Here is a 21,739-nt window from a genome sequence, read left to right as displayed (position 1 = left end):
ATCAGAGTCTCCAGGAGAGGGCGCTGACGGCGCTCGGTACCCTCGTCACGACAGCTCGCCCTGTAATACGGCACGTCGTGCAGCAGGCTGAATGAGATGCAATACTTGTTTTGTTGTTGTTAAAAGAGAAACTGTCCCACCAGGCTCCTTCGCACCAACACCACAGCAGACACGGGTCTTAGGTGTGCTTTCACTTTCGCTCTCCGCGTGCTCTCTGTCCTGACAGCCCCCTCACGTTGAGAGTAAATCTGCGGATAGTGGTCGGATTTCTCTCCCTCCGGTGATCTTGTCCCAGAAAAAGCGATGCTGGTCACTGTTTTCTGCGCGCCGAGGGATCGCCCAGAAACCACCTTCGCCCTCGACGTGTCCCCCGAGCTGGAGCTGAGAGACTTTGTAGCACTTTGCGAGCTGGAATCGGGAATCCCAGCCGGGGAGATTCAGGTAAAAAAAAAAAAAAAAAAAAAAAAACCCACCGCGAACACGCAGCCGTAAAGCTAGCGCAGCTAACGGCTAAGCGAGCTAGCTGCTAGCGTGAATCAGACTTTTCACATTTCGAAACTTCTCTTATCAACAACACGCACATTGTCCTCACTCCTTCTCCGTTTGGAAGCAATTACACGCGCCGTTACTGTGCTTTAACGAGATAAACTTGCCCCCAGGGTCGAACTGAACGTTCGCGAGAATGTAAATATGTTAGTGCACTTTAACTTATAAAGTCAATTCGGGGTTTAATAGAGCTCAGCTCTGTCTACCGAGAAACTAAAGATTTACAACTAAATGTCAGTGAAATTACCACAAACTGATGTTAAAATCCCCACTGTAGATACTGATGGGAGGGAGGGCTAACTGTGTCCATTAACACAAATGCGTTTTAGTTGTGATGAAGGCTCAGATGTCAAGTGTTGTCTAAATGGTATTTAGGTTATCATCGTGTAGATGTATAGATCTTTAAAAAGAAAAGTTGATGTGTTTTTTCAGTCAGATAGCTGGTGCAGCTGGAATAGAATAGCGATACTTAAATAAAAAAAAAACAAATGGGACAAGATGAAATATAAGTGATTATATTAAATGTCAATATGTACAGGCTTTATGTTAACTCCTATAACCATAGAAAGGATGGCGTTAACAGAAAACACAGCGAACACTGTTTAAACGGAGGAGTCATAGAGTCTGATGGCCACAGGAAGAATCGATCTCCTGCTGTGACTCTGTAGAGCACTTTGGATGAATGAGTGTTTTACTGAAGGTGCTCCTGCTGATGACCAGGACATCATGGAGAGGTGAGAGACGTTGTTCAGGATGGACCTCAGTCTCGGTTTGGACCGGATCCTCCTCTGTGAGACCTGGACTGAGTTCTTCTCCACCCACGCCACGTCACTGGCCTTTCTGATGACTCTGTTTAGCCTGTTGGCGTCGGCCGCCCTCCGCCAGCTGCCTGAGCCTGCAACAGTAAAGATGATAGTGTTCGTCACCAGACTCATAGAACACCTTCAGCAATAGTGCATTTTGAAGGACCTCTGCTGCAAACCCCCCTTTAAAGGGCTTCCGTGTTCTTCACCCAATCCAGTTTATTGTCTAAGCGATATCTGTACTCCTAATACATTGTACTATAATGAATTTGCATGAAAATAAAGTAGGGTTCCCTTAAAATGTATTTGAGGTGTGGGAGTGTTGCACACATATCCTCATGTCACTTTTGAACCTTCAATTAAGGAATCTTTGGATCCTTTAAATGGGTTGAAGGATATATCTCCCAAGCAAACTTCCATACAAAAACAGTAGTTACTGTTGGATTAAGACAAGCTAAATCAATACAAGCACTAGCAGAGCTGTGGGCTGGCACTCTCTGATGAATCCTCCAGATCTTGTGGGCGGGACAGCAGCCAATTGCTTTTTTAGCTGGAAGTCATCATGAGCATGCTCTTTAGCTGAAATGCTTTCAACTTTCATTTTGCCCACAATCAACTGAAGATAATTGATCTGTAAATGCCACTGCTCTGTCTGCTTTGATTCTTGTTCCATGCTGTGCACTAAAGCGTGGAGCTCGGTGTGTGTGTGTGTGTGTGTGTGTGTGTGTGTGTGTGTGTGTGTGTGTGTGTGTGTGTGTGTGTGTGTGTGTGTGTGTGTGTGTGTGTGTGTGTGTGTGTGTGTGTGTGTGTGTGTGTGTGTGTGTGTGTGTGTGTGTGTGTGTGTGTGTGTGTGTGTGTGTGTGTGTGTGTCCTTTTTCTACCAACCACGTTGGAAAATTCACATCATGTCAACAAGTCATTAATTGTCACATGAGCAACAGTGAGGAGGAAATGTTCTCCTTTTCGCAGGAACAATGTCAAACTGGTTTTGGTGAAGCAATAATGGCCAAACAAAGGGAAATGAGTATAAATAATCACACACTGAGCTGGTTGGTGTGAGTGCAGATAACGTGGAAGAGAGGAAGTGTATCTCTGATAATAAGTCATGGATGGAGCTAATAAGTAACCGTGTTGCAGTGGAAGGTCATTTACCTTGTTTGACTTGCTTTAATTATGTGACAGCAATATCTTTGACCAGTGACTGAACAGAAAAAGACATTTGTTGATGTTTAGACTCTTATTTTGTTTGTATACATGCTGTGATTTTCATAACTATCAAGGAATGTGATCAATACATTGATTTCTTGTTTTGAAATATACTTTTGATATCACGTACAGACTTGCAGGGCCTCCAAATGAAGCTTTTTTTGTCATGCTTGATGTAAGTCAGGTAAGAAAGATGCTGATAAGTGTAAATAAAAATTGCAGTGATGCATTTCAATATGGCATCAGCCGGGTTGATAGAAATTTTATCAGGCCGCTCCCATTTCAACTTCACTGTTGTTTTTTCTCGCAGAATAAAGCCTAAGTTATTACGTTGTTGTAATTTGGTTTCCTGAAATCTGGCACTTACCATTTGTATGGTTTTCTTGAACCGCTCTGTAATTGTTTAACGTAAAAAAAAAAAATCATGTTTTTAATTGTTTGTTTTGGCTTTCTGTGTCCAGATAACTTATGTAGAACAGCCCCTCAAAGACCCGACTCGTGCCTTGGGGAACTATGGTGTTAAGGATGGAGATGTGGTGGTCCTCCGGCAAGCTGACAGAAGACCACCACCAACCCAACCTGCCTTCCCAGGTACTAACCTGTCTACTTTATGAGGAAGAACTTCTCATGTTTTGGCGAGTGCCAGATAGGCTCGGTTTTGCAGCGTCGTAACCGTTTGTCCTCTGCTTTCCAGGACTGCCCCATATCGACTTTCGTTCCATCACAGTCCCGAGCACGTCTTCTGCAAGCAATCAGCGCAGTGCGGTACGACCGCAGGCAAATCCGGCTCCTCCGCAGGCACAGCCGCCGCAGCAGCAGCAGCCGCCGCCGCCCCCGCAGGAGCAGCAGCAGCCACCGGCGCCGCCGCCGCCACAGCGCCCCGCACAGCCTTCCACACCAACGGCCTTCCGTGGCACGTCTCCTCAGGGGCTGGACGACCCCGCCTTACTTCAGCAGATGCTATTATCTAATCCGCACGAACTGTCTCTCCTCAAAGAGAGAAACCCCCCGCTTGCCGAGGCCCTGCTGAGCGGAGACTTAGGTGGTCATCAACAGAGTCAATGATCTGATGTTTCCTTGCGGTCTTTTCACCAAGTACTAATCAGTCGCTTTTGACGTGACCGTGTGCCTCCAGAGCGTTTCACCAAAGTGCTGCTGGAACAACAGCAGGATCGAGCCAAACGGGAGCAAGAGAGGATCCGACTTCTGACTGCTGATCCGTTTGATCTGGAAGCGCAGGCTAAGATTGAAGAGGACATCAGGTGTGTCATTCATTAACTCATAGTTGCTTTCTCAGGAACATACTTCATAACACATAGCAGCTCTTATATATTATAACCATAATATATTGGTGGGTTTATTTTTTCTACACATGACTGAACTTTGGTTGTTAAATCATCATTTCTGAATAGGAAGCAACTTGGTTTCTACCTATAAATTGCATGCAGTGATTTCTGTCTTTCATTCTTTTCTTTTCTTTTCTTTTTTTGTTTTGTTTTGTAACCACCCCAGGCAGCACAATGTGGAAGAAAACATGACCATTGCGATGGAGGAGGCCCCAGAAAGCTTTGGACAGGTGGTTATGCTGTACATTAACTGCAAAGTCAATGGCCATCCTGTGAAAGCTTTTGTTGACTCAGGTAATGAACATTAAATCCTGATACATGTACCGTTGTAGCTACAGACTTTTGGGGCAAGGACCAGAATGATACCAAAATGTTGGGATACTAGGTACTACAATCCAGTTTTCTTCTGTTTCAGTTCAACAGATATTAGGTTAGTATCAGCATCAGGCATTATTATGCAGCCTAAAGTGCATTTCTTCTGTCTCACTTTTAGTGACAGTCTGTATGTCAGATAGAAAGTGATTTGTTGCTCCGTTTATTTAGTTGCACTATTTGTCAAGTTGAAAATTTAAAAACAAGGTTTCCTTGCTCATATAGTGTACTCATTTGTACTGTTTTGCTAAAATTGCTCGAGCATGAAAGTCATTTTTCCATATTTTGTTTGGTCATTTTCCCTAAAATTATTATTATTATTTTTTAGGTGATTAAATATTTATTTATGACACATTTTAATGCAGTTCACTTAGAAACTTTATATTTTTTACATACGCTTTAAGGACATAATACATTCTTGTCCCTTGATTTGTAAACTTCTACCTGCTCCCTGTTAAATTATTGTACGGTAATATACAAGGCACGGAACTGGATAAGTAGTACAGCTCGGCTTGCTTCATTCAAGCAGTTATATACGACAGTAGTGACGCATGCGTAACATATAAACTAGTAAGAACCCGTTTTTATCCCAATATCTTGTCCTAATCATGTCTAAGTATCTCCAGTCAGTGAAATGATAAACGTGCTGCTCAGTAATTAGACACGTCTGTTAAAATATAAAACCATGTTAGAATGTGAGATCTGCACCCCGGCTGAGTGAACCTGTGACGCCAGTCACAAAATACATCTCGGCCTCTTATATGTGTGATTTGTCTTATTTTCTTTCTTGTTCTGATCTGAATGCGGTGGGGTGTTGATTGATATATTTTGTATATTTGATGGATGTACACAAGCCGCATGGCACCACAGAGAAAAAAAACAAATGTTGATGTCTTTACTTCCAGGGGCGCAGATGACCATCATGAGCCAAGCGTGTGCAGAACGCTGTAACATCATGCGTCTGGTGGACCGACGCTGGGCCGGGATCGCCAAAGGGGTGGGAACCCAGAAGATCATTGGCAGAGTCCATTTGGGTTGGTTTCAGGGTTTTTCCTTGTATAAGCAGCATATGGGAACATGTTGCTCAGCGTACCTGTTTTTCCAGAGACGTTATTGAAGGTGTTTGTGTCTCCTGCTTATCCAGCTCAGGTTCAGATAGAGGGAGACTTCCTGCCTTGCTCTTTCTCCATCTTGGAGGACCAGCCAATGGACATGCTGCTCGGTCTGGATATGCTGAAGCGACATCAGGTGCGAGATATTTTGCAGGTTCTTTGAGGAAATGCCCTTTAAAACCAAAAAAATAAAGTTAGTTTTAGACTAAATGCACGGAGAAGCTTCAGATGGACTGAGAGCATTAATTGTCCCGAATTTCTTGCAGTGTTCAATCGACCTGAAGAAGAGCGTGCTGCTAATAGGCACCACAGGGACAGAGACCCGCTTCCTGTCTGAGGCGGAGCTGCCGGAGTGCGCCAGGCTGGCGTACGGAGCAGAAGGCCGCGAAGACGCCCGTCCAGATGAGATAGCCGACAGAGAACTGGCAGAGGCTCTTCAGAGGTCCATACAAGAAAGCGGTAAGAACCTAGACCCCATCTCTACACGTCAGTCTGGTGGTTGTTTTTTTTTCATTGAGCCTTTTTTTTTCCAGCTCATTTGAAACGACATTTGCATGTGCCACTTAAAGCTTCTTACTCTCGACCCTCATTATATGCAGTCATCTGAATTTTCAGTCTCATGATCACTTCATGTCATCACTTTTGGCAAATTACAAGTGCTTACGGAGGAGGAGAGGTCAACAAATATTAAAAAAAAGAAAAATCTGTGAGGCAAAGAAAATCATGAGCACGATAAGAGATCTCAGAAAACATTTCAGCCTTGAAGGGAAACAGTCATGAGGCATCAACAGTCCCAGTGATTTTATTCATGCTGTCATATTCTGATGTGGACAACAGTGCAGATGGATCTCTGAGAAGTGTGTGAGCAGCTCTCTAAACCTCCTACGTGCACAACTGAGAGGAACATGTCGTGCTAACAGAAGCGTAGGCGGTTATTTATATGAAGCACAATATCTTACACAAGAATAATAAAATAACCAACCTGCTGTCCAGGTTTGATTTTACATCCATTACCGGAGCACACAGATGCTGAAATGGCCGCAGAGTGTTAACACTCTAATATTTTCAGGAACTTGCAAGTGTTTCATCCAAACACTATAGCTCGTGAAATAAAGCTGTTTGTGAGACAGTTTTATTATCACAGTGTGCTCAGGATGCTGAATATGAATATGAACCGGTGTTACAGTGGAGTTCATATCCACATTTCTCACTCTTGCTGTGGTATAAAAAAATACAAGTCACAGGTCACCTGAAAGTGGAAAAGTGTGTTTTGTACCAGCACTTAAATGCGTGTAATATCCAGCACTGTGTCAACGTTCTCATCACATAATCGAGGCTCGCCGGGTTATTTGTGCGACGGCCACATTCAGTTTCCACCGGTCTAATCTGGTACTGACTGCAGACGGCTAATGGAAGTCAGATAAAGGGCAGCAATGCTGACACCGTGTAGTCGTGGTTGGTTACATCTCTACCTAATGTCTCTCTGGAACGTCTTCCCGTTCGCCCTCGTAGGATTTAGTGTCCGGTTACACTGTGACTGTCAGGATTTAAGGCTCAAATTGTTTTTGGATGTCACTTTTCACGCCGGTGCGTGTGAAAAGGTCGATGCGTTGGTGCATGCCCTGTGTGTGACTGCTAACTTTCTCCGTCCCTTCGCATGATGTGTGTGGTGTGTGCCCTAACCCCTGAGCAGGACAGCACTGATGCATTTGGAGACAGCTGGAGAGGGCCCTACCAACCAGGTACTGCAACTTCACCAGTCCATTGCCAGTGCTAAGTCCATTGCTGTTGATTTCTTTCATTTTGCTGCCGGGTCAGTTAATGATGGCTGATGTTTTTTCTTTTTGTTTACCATGTATTTTCTTTGGAAACATAATTGTTAAAACGCAAATGATAAATTATATGTGCAGGTGATATTCTAGGCCAGAGGTCAGCAACCTGCGACTATGGAGTCACATGTGGCTCTTTTGGCCCTTTTGCATTGGCTCCCTGAAGCTTTAAGTTATACCTAAATAAACATTTGATCTTGTTTTCATTTTATTGACACACCAGAGTCACGTTCAAGATTAAAAAAGGCACAATAACTTAAATGGGAAAATAGCTCAAATGACTGCATTTTTTAAAAGAAAAAAAAGCTTTAAATTGGAGGGGGAAAGGGTTAGAATAGTTAAAATAACAAAAATCTCCTTTGTTCCTGTGGTCAAAAGACGATAACTCCTCCCTATAAATAGAGTTTGCTGTGTTTTAGATCATTTCATCCTTTCTGAGCTTATATTAATGTTATGTTATGTTTCATCCTGTCTTATTTTATGTCCGATTTTCTTTCTATTTATTCTGTGTGTAGTAATGCTCAAAGGAATTTTCCTCTGGGATTGATAAAGTATTTCTATTCTAGTATAAAATGTCAAAATTGTCAGAAAATTGCTGGAAAAGACGAATGAATCCACTAAAATCAGGTACAAAAACAAATGTAATGAAATGTTGAGCAACCTATATTGTAATAGAAACTTCATAAATGTAAGATACAGTTTTTGTACGTGTTTCAAAACGACTGTAATTATGAAACTTTAGAAGCAGTGTCAAAAGGTTCAACATGTTTTACGGCTCCAGGAAAATTTGATTTGGTGGAAAATCACAAAAACGTCTCTTTTGGTCATGAAGGTTGCAGTCCTCTGTTCTAGACCTCCGATAGGGAGTTTGTGCTTTGTGGTGTTACTGAAGCAGTTGAATGTAAATTATTCAGTGTTAAGCTCCCTACAGAAGTTCATGCACATGCCAGCTGGTTAATTCTCAGTTAATATTTTCTCTCACAATAGACACTGCAGATGGACAAACTACCTCGCCGCAGCCCCAACCATTCACATTACCCAGATCCTTAGACCAAATGTCCTCTACCGCCCCCCCCTCCCAAAGCCCCTCCTCTGGTCAGCCCCAGAACCCAACCCTGGATCGCTCTCAGTCCGCCCCGGCCGCCATGGCGCAGCCCCTAACGCCAGGGCAGCATCAGGCCCGTCCCAGCTTACAAGAACTTCCCACATCTCTGTCCCTGGCAACGGATGAGGCTTCTACATCCCGCCATAGCAACTCCAAAGTTTCCCCGGCACCCAGCTCCTCAACAGACGTCCTCCATACGTGTCCTCCTCCTGCAGACGTGACGACGATGTCCCAGGATCCCGGAGGCGAGGTTCAGCCCAGAGTCACAGAGGAGGACACGGAATCAGGCGAGGTGGTGAACAGCTCGGAGGAGGTCTCCCCCACCCAGCCCATGGAGCAGGAGGCGACTGAGCCCGACGGCGCAGACACCACGGCGCTCTGTCCGAGCGCTCCGAGTCAGCCCGGCTCTGTCGAGATGGTGTCTCCTGCCGTCGCATCCAACGAGCGCGACCAGCCTGACGGAGACCGCTGCTCCGGCTCCGACAGCATTCCCTCGCTGGCGGCTGCTCTGATGGAGCTGCACGAGCTGCTGGTGTCCAATAACCGCGCTCAGTCTCAAAACCGCAGCAGCTCCTGCTCCCCGTCGCAGCCGTTCAGTCAGGACACAGACCGAGCGTCCCCCGAGGCATGCCCCCCGGCTCCCGACGGCGCCCTGCCCACCCCCTCCACTGCCATCACAGCCGTCGCAGACGACGCCGATGCCAAAGCAAATCATGCTGCTGCTGCTGCGTCTGATGAGGAGCCATCCCAGAATCGTGTCCCCAACGTCTCCGCCCGAGATGAGCTCATCCCGGGCGGCGACCCGGCAGGAAGTGGCGAGAGCAACGGACCGCCGCAGTGTCCGGATAGTTCCATGGACACCAGGCCAGATAAACGTGGGCGAGGCGAGGTGAGCGATGTCAGCACTTCTCAGTCTGAGCCGGAGGCGCCGACTGCCCCTGCCGTGGACCCCGAGTCCAGGGAGCCCCCCGAGGGGCAGCACAGCAGGGGGGTTGCAGACGGACAGGCTTCTGGCAGCAACAGCGAGGGCTCTCTCCAGACTGAGCACACCTTCCTCAGCCCCGCGTCGATGACGGCGGGCTCGCGGGAAGACGTTTCAAGCACCTTGTCCTCTCTTTCTCAGGCCCCCAAGCCTCCATCTCCAGCCCCTCTTCTTCCTCCTCCTCCTCCTCCACGTCCCTTTACTGAACAGTTCCCAGCTGAGCACATCCAGAGAATCCAGGCAGCGGGTTTCTCCGCCAGGGAGGCTGTGGAGGCGCTGGAACGCGCCCACGGGGTCGTGGAGCTCGCTCTGCTGGCACTATTAGCCCGCAGCATCACTGTGCCGACTTAGACTCTAAACCAATCAAACGAGTCCTCCCAGCCTCCCGACTCGGCATCTGTCTTATTTATACCTTGTTACTGATCCAGATGTTTAAGCCCCTTCTCAGCAGGGAGCGCCCGTGAAAGCCGCGGGCCGACGCTGTCTCTTGGGTTCGTCGTACAGGATATCCCAGAACAAACGGGACAACCGGTGATACTTTTATGGCTAAAAACCGATATGTGAGGTGTGTTTGCATGCAGATGTTTTGGGTGCCCAACCCCCCCCCCCCCCCCCCCCAATTTCATTGGTTTCTTTAAACCAGCATAGATTGATTTTATTATCGTTTTGTTGTCCAAGATTGACATATTAGTAAATGGCCATTATATGATTGATTATTAAACCAACAAATACTATAATTTCCCCATCTGATGAGTCATAATACTATTGTGTAATAGTTTATTTGTCCATCATCTCAGCAGGGTAGCGTTACTCCTCCTCCCCATCCAGAGATCTGGCAAGCTTGCCCATTAATCAGCACAAATATGGATATTTGAATGTGATTCAAATTGAGTATTACGCAGAGTTTTCTGGTCATGGTTCCTTGTATTTTCCAATCAAGCCAAGGACGATATATCTGTTGTTGGAACTGCTTCAGGTGCGAAGGGTTGATCGAGTTTACATGTGATCTCCACTATGGAGTGGAAAACCCCTAAATTCAGTCTGTCTTACTTTGAAAACACGAATCTGTTTGCTGCAGCGTGATCACGGACTTGGTATGTCTGGAACAGGAGGTATCTCGTACTGTACGTCCCCCTCTTCTTCTCAGTTTTTAAAGCTTTGTCATGTGTTGATTACAAAACTCTTTGTAGTTCATGTTCCGAGGAAAAAGCTCATATTTTGTGTCAAATCATCCTGGTGTATGTGGTTCATACTCAGAAAGATTTCTCATTTCGTAATTCGTTGGGATATGTCCGCTCATGGACATGTTCATATGTTTTGTCCGTACGTCCGATATCAAGGATTTGAATGGCTTTATTTGAGTCATATACCAACAATGTTAAGGCAGAATGAATTATTTACTTTTATCTTGTATTGAATTTTAAAATGCAAATAAAATGAAACTAGTATTTGTACAGGTTGTGGGTCGTTATTCAGACGGATTAAATCCGACTTCTAAAACTTTTTTTTTTTTTCTTTTATCTTAAATTAAAATGTTTATTTCCAGATTGTTGACGATGGCTGAGCTCATGACCTGGAGCTTCTCTGATGTTCTAATGATGATGAAGTTTCCATCATTTCTAAAAAATCAATTAAACACAACATGAGACACATTCCAATCACCTGGGAGGAGGGAGGTCGTCTATTTCCACCTCGAAGCGATTAAAGCTACATCACCAGGAGGACAAAACACTTCAAACATATTATACACATTTTAAAATCTACATGTAAAGCAGAGTTGTCACTTTTCATACATTGAGAGTAAAGTACATTTTGGTTTAATGCCGGACTTCCTATATTTTCCCCTAAAACTATTATTTGTGGGGCGGCACAGCTCGGTTGGTAGAGTGGTCGTCTCCTAATCGGAATGTTGCAGGCTCAATTCCCATCTCTGCCATCTCTGCCTGCCTACATGCTGAAGTGCCCTTGGGCGAGATACTGAACCCCAAAACTGCCCCATTGGAGTGACGGCGCCTTGCATGGCTGCAGCCTCCAATGGTGTGTGAATGTGTGTGTCAATGGGTGAACGTGATGAGCTATGTAAAGCACTTTGGGTCACTGTTGTCAGTGAAAAGGTGCTATATTAGTAAGTCCATTTCTCATTATTATGTGGTTATCATCCATAACAATCATTTGTCTTAAATTCAATCAACAACCTGTGATGTGCCTGTAAAAATGTATTATGTTTTACTTTACTACTTCACATTAAACATAAACGTCGACTAAAAAGCGTGTCAAACATAAGGCCCGTGGTTTTATGACATTCTAAACATGTTCATCACAAACTCTGCACCACAACAAAGAAAAACTTAATTTAAAGGTTATTATGGCACTATTTTACCGGTCCGGCGCACTCGAGGTGAAGTTGCATGTGGGCCTTGAACTAAAATGCGTTTCACATGCCAGTACTAAAACATCACGTTCAGTGTCGTGTTTCAATCAATTATTTACTTGTGCTTTTTATGTTTATGTCCGTCTATCTAGCCTTTATCCAAATTAGGTTTGAGTCACGGCTGTTTATGGGCGAAAGGTGAATTTGGACTTCACTCATTCATCACGGGACAAACGCAAAGCGATCGTCACACGTGTTTTTGGACTGGAGGAGGAAACCTTTGGAAATAAATGCAAACTTCAATCTTGAACTCAAACAGTATAATCCCACTGTGACACCAGAGGATTAGCCACTACATCAGCATGTGTCCTCGCATTTTCATCTTTTGCCTTCAAGTTCTGCAGATAGAAACTGGAAAATGTTGCCTGCCGTCTTAATAGGTGAAGAGACCATTGACAGATGAATTAATAATGAATATTAGGAGTTATTGAGGCTATAATCCGCCGTGTGTTCAGTGACTGAAAGCGTTCCTCGAGGAGGAACCACACCTGCTCCTTGTTCTTCTGATTGCTGCTCGAAGCACAGGCTGCATGGAGCTCCCACCAGTTAGTCCAGATTTCAACCTGATGCCATTCACAGTTGTACCGTGTGCTCGGTTTGAAATAAGTCTTGGCTGCAGCTTTGCGAGAGAGAAAAAATTTAAATCAAAGTGTTATGGATCAATTTGACTGCAGAGAACAGAACAGCTCCACTTGCGGCTTTACAGCTGATCCGCAGTCCTACCGTGGAGTTGAAGATCTGGGATTAGAAATGCCGGCCGTGGAGACGTCGGAGCAGATTTGTTCAGTTTTTCATGCTGTGGAAAACCCGAGTTCGCAGCAGACTGCAGAGCGTGACGGGAGCAGTGACTCACTGCATCTGGAGGATTACAGGTAAAAAGCCTACTGCTGCCAAAACATGTCATTTAAAAAGAAACACCCAGTCTCTCTTCACCATTGGGTGTCGAGGATGAAACCTGTCCGTCCCTCCCCAGTCCCTTCTCGGGCATCTCCTCAGCTCTCAGGTCGGTGGCCTTGATGGACACATGGGACGTGAACAAATTTCACCGTCCGCTGCCCAAACTGGCCTCTGCACCCGGAGTCCAAACCGTCGGCTCGGCTTCAGCCTCGCCGGATGACCGAGATGCACGTTTCGCCCGGTAAGACAAAATGTTTATCGTCAAACTTCAGAAAATGTCTCACAAATATTCAACATGGTAATTTGTCAAAATCCAGTGAAGTGGATCCGGCTGAGGACGAAGTGCCAAGTATTTCATTCCAGTCAAAGTATATGCATATTTGTAAGTATTTTTTCTATGATTCTGTTGGAAAGTTGTAATTCAAAGTAAAACTCTCTTCTTTCTTTCTTGCAGTTCCTCTTTATCAGGACTACTGTCTGCAGGACGTTAGAGACGACGTGCACAGACTGAAGGAGAGCTTGGTGCCTGAACTGATCAGCCCTCGGTACCTGCAGGGCCTGCCGTCCCGCCTCGGTCCTCGCCGCCACTCGGAGGCCGGCGTTACTCGGTCAAGCTCTCCGTCTTTGTCCTCTCCTCTTCCTCAGCCAGTGAGGGTGACGCCCTGTACCCTCTGGCAAGACCTGGAGGAGGTGAAGGCGTCCGGCCTGCTCGGCAGCTTGACCGCCGGGGAGATTCGTCTTCAGGAGGTGTGTTCGACGCATGTTTCACGACACGCTGCTCGCGTCTCATTGTTCTGAAAGTTTGTTTTAAAAAGCGTTGGTTGTGTGTCCTTGATGTACCAGAGAATCTCCTGTCTGGTCTCTGTATTTGGACTTTTCTTCCTTTTTGGTATCATAAGTTTTCTTCTGAAACGATCTTGAAATCTTTTCAAGTCATCATCACCAGGATACAAAATCTAAGCGCATGATTTCACGTTTTTAATTACAATATGCAGATGTAGCAGAAACTACTATCTTGTATTTAAAATAACTTTTGGGGAAAAAATTAAAATAGTATAATTAAAAAAAAAAAAAGAAGTGACGTTTAGAATTTTCACATCAGTCAGACTAATAAAATAGGACAAAATTCTTATTAAAAAGAATCATGTTATGTTGCTGCTTTACAAGAGAACAAACATGTTGTCAGATTAGAGCGTTTTCTTAAAGGAGCGGCAAAAATATGTGCTTGATGTGTCGAGTATTTGTGACAAAAACACAACATGGTTTTAAATCAAGTCACGTATCACAACCTAGTAAAATCACAGAAATGTTATTGTCTGTTTCACCTTGATGTGCGAGAATGTTGGTTTGAGCCCGTTACTGGATTCAAGCACCTTTTAATGTCAACAGACTTGTTATGTGTGTGTTAATCAGGTTCATTACCGACATTGAATCTCTGGGAAGAAAGGCTGTTGCCCTCTGGATTTTGTATATTTGCTTCATAAGTTTTACATTTTACAACAGGCATCTAGCGCTGTGCAAAAGTCTGAGGTACTTTAGCTGCATTATACTATCTGATCAGCCTAAATTCATTCAGGACATTAAAGGCAGAACAAAGAGTCCAGCAACAGATTACACAATCCCCACAAAGCTCTGATCTTGAGTCGTTCCAGGATTATGTCAGGAGACCCCGACAGCCTCCAAGTAAATCCAAAGTACCAGATGCAGGTTTCTTCCTGTTCAAGACAAACCGCACTGTGTTTAACGGCTGATGCACTATGAACCATCTACAAGGTTTTCCAGATGAGATTTTCTTCCCAACAATCCAACCGTGGACACTCCCTGCTCTCTCTGTCTCCCCCTGAAGTCCATGTTTGAGTTGATTGCCTCTGAAGCGTCGTACCTGCGGAGTCTCTCGGTGGCCGTCAATCATTTCTATGCATCGAAGGCACTGAAACGGACCCTGTCTCAGCGGGAGCATCACATTTTGTTCTCCAACATTCGACATGTGATGGCAGCCAGTGAAAAGTGAGTGTAGCTCTTGTGTCGAGGGCGTCCCCGTGGAGTTTCGTCTGACGGATTTGCTTCTGCAGGTTTCTCATTGATCTGGAGAAACGACTGGGAGAGAGCGTGTTCATGTCGGAGGTTGGCGACGTCGTGCTCGAGCACTGCAAAGGATTTCGTGGCCTCTATGTGCCTTACGTGACCAACATGATGTATCAAGAGACTCTCATCAAGCAGCAACTGTAAGTACTTTTAATTCTCTCAATTTTACCCTCAACCTCCCCTACAATGCCGAATCAGTCATATTTTGTTTCTTTATCTCAAGGCAGCAGAACAGACACTTTACGTATGTGCTCAGGACGCTTGAGAGTGACCTGGTGTGTCAAAGACAGACCCTCAAGTCCTTCCTCGTCCTTCCCTTCCAGAGAATAACTCGAATTAAACTACTGCTGGAGGTGAACCTCTTTCACTTTCAATAAATGTCACATCTTTGGTTAATTATTAGTAAAATGTTAGATTTGTGGCGTCGTTGGTCGTCTGTGATTTTTTTCCCTTCAGACCATCCTGAAACTGACGGAACCGAACTCTGACTCATTTTCAAACCTTGAGAAAGCGAGAGCTGCAGTTCATCAGGTAAATGATTTACTGTCATGAGACTACGGGTCTTATTCCAGAAGTGGTTGAATTTGTCTTTGAACCTTTTTTTATCCTGTGCAGATGTGCCAGATTTCAAAAACTCCTCCTTTATGTTTTTATATTGAGCAGATAGTGGTGGAGTGTGACAGAGGGGTCTGGAAAATGAAGCGAATTGAGCAGCTGGTTTGTCTGGAGATGCTGTTGGATTTCAGCGGAGTGAAGGTGTAAACTTTTGAAAACGCAATCTTTTCAACGTCCTTTTGAGAAACTGATTAACACGGAGCCTTTTCCTCCTTCCAGGCTCTTCCCATCATCAAGAGCAGCCGTTTCCTGGTGCACCAAGGAGCCCTGAAACAGCTGATGGTGTTGAGCTCGTCCAACCCGAGAACGTCCTTCATCAGCGTCTACCTCCATCTCTTCAATGACCTTTTGATTGTCTCCTTAAAAAAGTATTGCAGTACTTCTACTTCCACTCCTTTTCTGATTATATAGCAAAAAGCTATATGAAAGGTTTTTTTTTAAGTTGAAAAACTTTTCCTTTTTTAATTGGATCTTTTATTCTGCGTCACATCCAGGGACCAGCGGTTTGTGGTGGTGGATCACGCCAAATTCATCACGCATGTGAAGGTTGAGAATCTCAAGACCGAAATCCTGGGTCTTCCCCCAAACGCCTTTCTGTTGCACCTCGCCGAGAGTCAGACGGGACAGCCGACCGCTCTGATACTCGTGGCACAAACGAAGTAAGAGCAGACGTCATGTTGGATATAAAATAAACTCTCCGCAGACATTTACGTAACTGATCCCTTGCATATTGTGTTTTTTTTTTTTTTGCAGGACAGAAAAAGAGTCGTGGTTGAAGTTATTGTCTGCTGAAGTCTCAAGTCTGCACAATTCTTGATTTGACGGATTTAAGCTCCAGAGTCGTTCCTTTAAGCTTGTACAATTTAAATACTTCTATCTTGATCTTTTATCACAATCTCACAACTAGAAAATCTTCCATCGTTTCGTTTTGCACTTTTCACTGTTCTTAAAAGTGTTGCACTCGATGTTTCCAACCATGCGCTGAACTTATCAAACCAAAGTGAGTGCTTTGTGGGAATGTTCATTTGTTGTTGTTTTATGAAATACTGGATTCTTTTATCATTCTGCTATTTTTACTCAAATAAAATAAAGGCCTTTCTTTCCACACAGTGTTTTAATGAGCACGAAGCCAGAAAACGTGATGGAATATTTGATGTTTTAATTGTGAAATGTTAACAATATTCAGCACAACTTAAAAAAAGGAAAAGGTCTTTTGGATGCATGGATCATGTGAATACACAAGATCAAAAGTTACAATGACAATATGGAAGCCTTCCAAGCTTTACTTGAGGAAAGCAGTGGAAGCACAAAATGGCCACAGCAGTGGCCCGTGGTTGGAGCACCAGAGCTCCGTTCACTCCAGTCATTTTTTTGTTTTCAAAAGCGGTTAAGGTGAAGTCGTCGTGTCCCGCTGCGGTCGGTTGCACAGCGATCCGGCCAGAACGCAGTCTTGATGCCACAGGTTCTCCGAGAGGCAGCTGAGGAGCGGCGCCACGTCGCCGAGAACGTCGACGACCTCTCCGCCTGTACGCAACACTGGTAAGCGCCATTTCTCCTGGAAGTCCCTGACGTCTCTGTCGGACACGTCACAGTGCATGTAAAGGTCAAATCTGAATTACATATTAAGGTAAAATAAAATTAGTGAATAACTGCAAATATTTTACTGAGAAGTTATTAAAATCTTTTTATCATATTCTGCTTTCACAGAGGATTATAATGCAAATACATAACGGAGATAGATGCCATGTACTATATAAAGGACCGTAAAAGGATATTTGGTGCCAACCACCAACTTAACAATACAACCAGCAGATGGTTCGGGCCACTTGGAAAGCTGATTTGACAGATCGTCAAACGACGTCCTGTCGGTGAAGGAGAACAGGAAGAGGACGGCGTCCACCTGCTCCTTACAGGACTGGAAAGAACAGAAAGAAATAGAGCTCTTATCAGTTTCACGTTATTTCTTTAGTCTGTGTAATGAAAATTGTTGGAAACACGTGCTCCGTACTGGGAGCAAATGGTCGAATCTGCGCAAGGCGTTCTCTCCACAGTCCCACAGCTGCAGGCGAAAGAAGAGCACCCGACCACTTTCTCTCAGCTTCGCCGGCCAGTACACCACGGTCGTCTCGATGCCTCCAAGAGCCAAAGAAAGATTGTGTGACTAGAACATGTGGCTGTTATTCTCTCTGTGCACAGAGTTACTGGTTAAACTTGCTGCACGTGGTGGGAAACCAATTGTTATTGATGCACCGACTTCACAGTAGAAAACCCTACAGCGTGAGGAAACTACCTGTGGTTTCGTGATGCACGTTGGGAATATTCAAGCCGGCAAGACGTGCAGCAAGAGCCGTTTTCCCAACACCACTTTTGCCAGAGAGGAAGATCTTATAATGGACTGTATCCACAGCAGCATGCGGCGGCATCACCGGTGACTCCAACAGGCCTGAAAATGAAAGAGCCATTAAAACGATCTGTGGACAATTTGGGACTTAATGTGACATCATTTCCAGCAGGAGAGGAGATGAGCAAGTACTTCGGAACAGAGCTGGTGTCAACCTAGAAGCTGAATGAGAAATGAATGAAGAAAGATTCACGTTCACCTTTGAAAAGGATCAGAGTGACTTTCAGCTTTTTTTATTTATAATTTCGATATGACGTGAACTTTACACTAAATCTTTTTGGAAAACCACGTCACTGCTGTTTGAAATTCAATCTTGAAGCTCCTCTGTTGGAGCCATAAACATTGTGTTTTCAAGATATGTTTGATTTTATTTGGGGGGGATTATAGCTCCGCGTTACTCTAATCAAAAGTGTGTAGTAGTCGGCAGTTTCAAACAGAGGCAGGTTTGACTTCAGGGTTTCTTACCACAGGCCAAAATAAATGTGCAAGTTCAGTTAACATGTAACTCTAAATAGTCTGTAGGTGAAACTGTGAGTGTGTGTGTGAATGCGATGGACTGGTGATCTGTCCAGGATGTACCCTGCCTTCACCTGCAGTCAGCATGACACAATAAATCCAAAAGGAACATTAGTTGTATCCTCATTTATTACACTGATAATGGACATTTCGTTTCAAGTGATCCCTCTTCATTTATAACTAGGCATGGACACAAATCAAAAAAGTAAATACACTTGTGATTGAATGAACATACAGTATAAACCTGTAAGAGAAAAATGAAGTTATGTAATAATTCCGTCGCCTTATTTCTAATGATCTGATGATTTGTAACCGGCTCAGAGACGTCTGAAAATATTGGTTCAGTGTAACAGAAACTGCTCAATCTGTAGTTACCAAAGCGCCTGCGTCGCTTCTTGTGGAGGATTTTGCTGAAATATTCTTTGCTGTCCTGACACCGGTGCCAGTCAGAGACCACCAGGGATCCGGGAGGAGGAACCCGGGCCATGGTGGTGGGTCTCCGGTTATGAAGCCCCCGTCAGAAAGAGTCCATTTTTACCAAAACACACATCAACAGATTGCTCTTTGTGGCAACACTGGATACGTGGTTTTTTTTTAAGTCGGTGAAATTATTTAACACTACAAACCAACTTGTCCATCATTGGGCAACATTTTTGAGGTCTCACAAGTCCTACATAGAACCGCCGAGAAAAGCACTTCCGTCAACAGAAACGTCACTTGACAACCACTGTCGTCACTTCCGCTGTAATTCAGTGTTGCGTTCAAGGGTTCTTAAAACTCGTAATCTTTACATGTCTTCGTCAACTCTGTTCATTCCATTAAATAGACGTGCTTCTAATCACACACAATATCATTATTTTAACAAACTGTAGACTTTTTAAACTGCATATCCTTGTAATTGCCCTAACGGCAAACAATCATGAAACTTGTTTTAGCATTTATTTACCTAGTCTCAGGCTTTTTGTACCGGTTGAACCTCACATAAGTCAATTATTATTAGTAGTAGTAGTAGAAGTAGTAGTACACATTTCTTAAAACGGCATTTTTTTGACTCCAAGTACAGTGAAGCGGTGCTGCTCCTTTTTCCGACAGTTCATGAATGCCACATCTTTGCCATCAGTGACCACCAGAGGTCACCAAACTCCGTCAGTCAGCTGCAGTTACATCTGGAGAAACACAATCAACCAATAAAATCATCATCGGGTTTTTTTGCGTTTTTTTTTTTCTTTTTCTTTTCAGTTCAACATCTTGGATGAACCCAATGAGAAATGAACTACCCTGTGGGCTGTGACAGTCAGGACCCCATCGCTCCCCACAAACATGCTCACAGATAAGGGGTCCACATCTGCTGGAAGTTTGCATCGGTGGAAAAAAGTATTTGTGACAGTGCCATCTTCACCCAGCTGCATGGCAAGAATAGAAATCACAGTGAGATTAAATCATCAGAAGCATATATTTGATTACCTACTTTAACAACCAAGACTGCAAATCCATGAACTCAAAGTGTCCAAACCAAGCCCACAATACTTTCATTCATTTAAATGTCTATGGTCAGCAGCTCCTGTGCAGATTATGGAGGAAACCAAAAAACGTTTTTCAATAAACAAAGAAGATTAAGTCATCAATATAGTACGTGTATTGTTTTACAATTAGGCTTCTTTCCGTCTTACCTTCTCGGCGTGGACTTCAAGCAGGTTGTTGGAGGAGGTGACAATGACCTCCTCTGGAGAAAACTCACTGACATCAACAGTGAACTGAAACATGTCTCCAATCACCTGGATCTTTCCTGTTGGAAATGAGTGACCTAAAACAATCATTTATTAAAGATGGTAAAATTGCATTAAATCCACAACTTTCTAAGCACTTGCCCATTCCATTTATTTTTCTTTCTTTCTTATTGTGTGCTTGGGGCTTTCAGCATTCATAAGAAGGCCGCCAACTTCGGTGTTTGTTCAGCTGACCTTTGAATTTGTGATCTTTGGGGCTTCGCTGAGGTGGTGATCCTGAATCTTTCTCCATAGAGGCCGAGGAAGTGGTTTGTCTATCTATGCCCTACTGACTGGATCTAATGTATAGGTGTCTGCCGTCCAACAGAGCCGCTCTCATCATGTTCATTCTCTCCTGTCTACACCCTGTATGAGTCTTTTATAGGCCACAGGGAAATGGTGGTTGCCACTGGGTGTGGGTGTGAATGTGGTTTGGTCCCTGGATGATTCAGCTGAACTGGAACATGACACGGACTGTAGACATTTAATGTGTCAGAACTGTTGTTGGACTGTTGTCAAGGGGTCCAACATTAGCCGCCACACCCCTGCCCTGGAGCATGTGGATCTTTTGTGTTTGCGTGTGAGAAAAAGGTGCAGGGATATTATTTGTGCGTAAAAGAATACGCTATAATTACCAGGCAGTTGCATATTGCGAGTAGTCCGATCTCAGATTCCAGCCAAAACGTCGCCATGTCACCCACGTAGCCAACACAACTTATAATGCAACTGGATTGATTGATGGACGGGCCAGGATCATTTGTCGGACAAATGACGCCATGCCAATGAATCTGTGGTGAAAACCACTGGCGGGAGCAACGAGTGTCGGTCAGAGGCCTTAATGGAGCAGAGTCGTGTGTCGGTGTGAGATTCTGCTTCACTTTGACAAAATCACAGAGGCTGATCAGGTCCAGCTGGATGACAGGGGTCAACAAACAAGCCCTCTGAAGCCACGTAAACTATAGGTTGAAGCAGAGAGTCTGTGTTTACTTTCTATTTTAAGCCTTTTGAAAGGTCATTCATGTCTCATCTCTCATAGGGTGTGAGTTTAAAATTGACCATTGGAGATATAAGAGATACCGTCGATCTTATATTCTCACAAGACCCGAGCGTAAAATCTCCAGTGGGTGATATTTAGCGGCATCTTTCTAATTGGAAAAGAACCCAGCCCACCTAATCCTATAATTCGATGACATAATCTGTGCTGGGGCACAAAGTGCACAAAAACAAAACCAAACAAAAAAAAAAGGACAAAAGCCCTTTGCTGACATACAATTTGCTCTTTACGAACACAGAGGTGCATAATGATTGGGTTTGGAGAAAAGGGGTCGTTGGAGTGGTGACCCGGGCTTTGTTCAGCCATTAGACCACATTTGGTTGTTTCTGATTGGACCAGAGAGAGAAATAATGACGAAGCTAATAATCCTACTTATTTTACTGCTTCTTCTGATTTTCATCATGAAGCTTTCTGTCTTAATTTTTTTTCAATGTTCAAAAGCTTGTTTAGTTACTACATCTATTTTACGACATCGAGACTGATGGGGAATTAAGAGTTTTTACTGAGGCGTGGCCCTTTAAGTACTCGTTTGACGAAGTTAAATGTGAAGCTTATTTTGTTAAGAGCAGATTGATGTGCTCAAGGACTAAAATGTAACGCATCATTACCGGACAAAAAAAAACCCCAGACACACTGGGATTTGAGGCCGATGCAGAGCAGGTAAGGTGACTTA

General features: G+C 44.2%; 4 protein-coding genes across 8 annotated transcripts; 2 read left to right on the top strand and 2 right to left on the bottom strand.

Moving 5' to 3' along the window:
• Positions 1-47: 47 nt before the first annotated feature.
• Positions 48-10,754, top strand: ddi2 (DNA-damage inducible protein 2). 3 transcript variants are annotated; one of them, XM_080461340.1, is made up of 10 exons: positions 73-441; positions 3,017-3,146; positions 3,250-3,597; positions 3,691-3,817; positions 4,068-4,195; positions 5,179-5,307; positions 5,418-5,521; positions 5,652-5,844; positions 7,079-7,127; positions 8,202-10,754. In XM_080461340.1, exons 1-9 carry the CDS (start codon positions 304-306, stop codon positions 7,087-7,089), a joined length of 1,308 nt encoding a protein of 435 aa, XP_080317466.1. In that variant the 5' UTR covers positions 73-303; the 3' UTR covers positions 7,090-7,127; positions 8,202-10,754. The 3 variants fall into 3 exon arrangements, with proteins under 3 accessions (XP_080317465.1, XP_080317466.1, XP_080317464.1); XM_080461339.1 differs by lacking the exons at positions 7,079-7,127; positions 8,202-10,754 and having other exon boundaries at positions 48-441; positions 5,652-6,074; XM_080461338.1 differs by lacking the exons at positions 73-441; positions 3,017-3,146; positions 3,250-3,597; ... (2 more) ...; positions 5,179-5,307; positions 5,418-5,521 and having other exon boundaries at positions 5,758-5,844; positions 8,202-10,750.
• Positions 10,755-12,139: 1,385 nt separating this feature from the next.
• On the top strand, positions 12,140-18,359 carry LOC308108664 (rho guanine nucleotide exchange factor 19). Its single transcript, XM_080461805.1, has 13 exons — positions 12,140-12,604; positions 12,706-12,870; positions 12,947-13,011; positions 13,084-13,376; positions 14,476-14,636; positions 14,702-14,854; positions 14,938-15,067; positions 15,171-15,245; positions 15,378-15,470; positions 15,549-15,697; positions 15,824-15,988; positions 16,083-16,868; positions 17,037-18,359. The coding sequence occupies exons 1-12, from the start codon at positions 12,387-12,389 to the stop codon at positions 16,144-16,146; spliced, it is 1,731 nt and encodes a 576-aa protein (XP_080317931.1). The 5' UTR covers positions 12,140-12,386; the 3' UTR covers positions 16,147-16,868; positions 17,037-18,359.
• On the bottom strand, positions 16,432-18,968 carry cplane2 (ciliogenesis and planar polarity effector 2; the record flags this gene model as incomplete). 2 transcript variants are annotated; one of them, XM_080461806.1, is made up of 5 exons in its annotated part: positions 18,622-18,968; positions 17,620-17,772; positions 17,338-17,462; positions 17,136-17,244; positions 16,432-16,903 (listed from the first exon to the last, which is right to left on the bottom strand). In XM_080461806.1, exons 1-5 carry the CDS (start codon positions 18,731-18,733, stop codon positions 16,707-16,709), a joined length of 696 nt encoding a protein of 231 aa, XP_080317932.1. In that variant the 5' UTR covers positions 18,734-18,968. The 2 variants fall into 2 exon arrangements, with proteins under 2 accessions (XP_080317932.1, XP_080317933.1); XM_080461807.1 differs by having other exon boundaries at positions 16,717-16,939; positions 17,105-17,244.
• LOC308108666 (heat shock protein beta-7-like) lies at positions 18,360-20,384 on the bottom strand. 2 transcript variants are annotated; one of them, XM_080461809.1, is made up of 4 exons: positions 20,208-20,384; positions 19,917-20,032; positions 19,524-19,649; positions 18,360-19,412 (listed from the first exon to the last, which is right to left on the bottom strand). In XM_080461809.1, the coding sequence occupies exons 1-4, from the start codon at positions 20,263-20,265 to the stop codon at positions 19,407-19,409; spliced, it is 306 nt and encodes a 101-aa protein (XP_080317935.1). In that variant the 5' UTR covers positions 20,266-20,384; the 3' UTR covers positions 18,360-19,406. The 2 variants fall into 2 exon arrangements, with proteins under 2 accessions (XP_080317935.1, XP_080317934.1); XM_080461808.1 differs by having other exon boundaries at positions 19,917-20,050; positions 20,208-20,367.
• Between the last annotated feature and the right edge of the window lie 1,355 nt (positions 20,385-21,739).

Source organism: Lipophrys pholis (genome assembly GCF_963383615.2).
Source record: "Lipophrys pholis genome assembly, chromosome: 4".
NCBI classification, from domain to species: Eukaryota; Metazoa; Chordata; class Actinopteri; order Blenniiformes; family Blenniidae; genus Lipophrys; species Lipophrys pholis.
The sequence above is the reverse complement of the archived record's forward strand: the minus strand, read 5'-3'. Positions and strand labels throughout refer to the sequence as shown.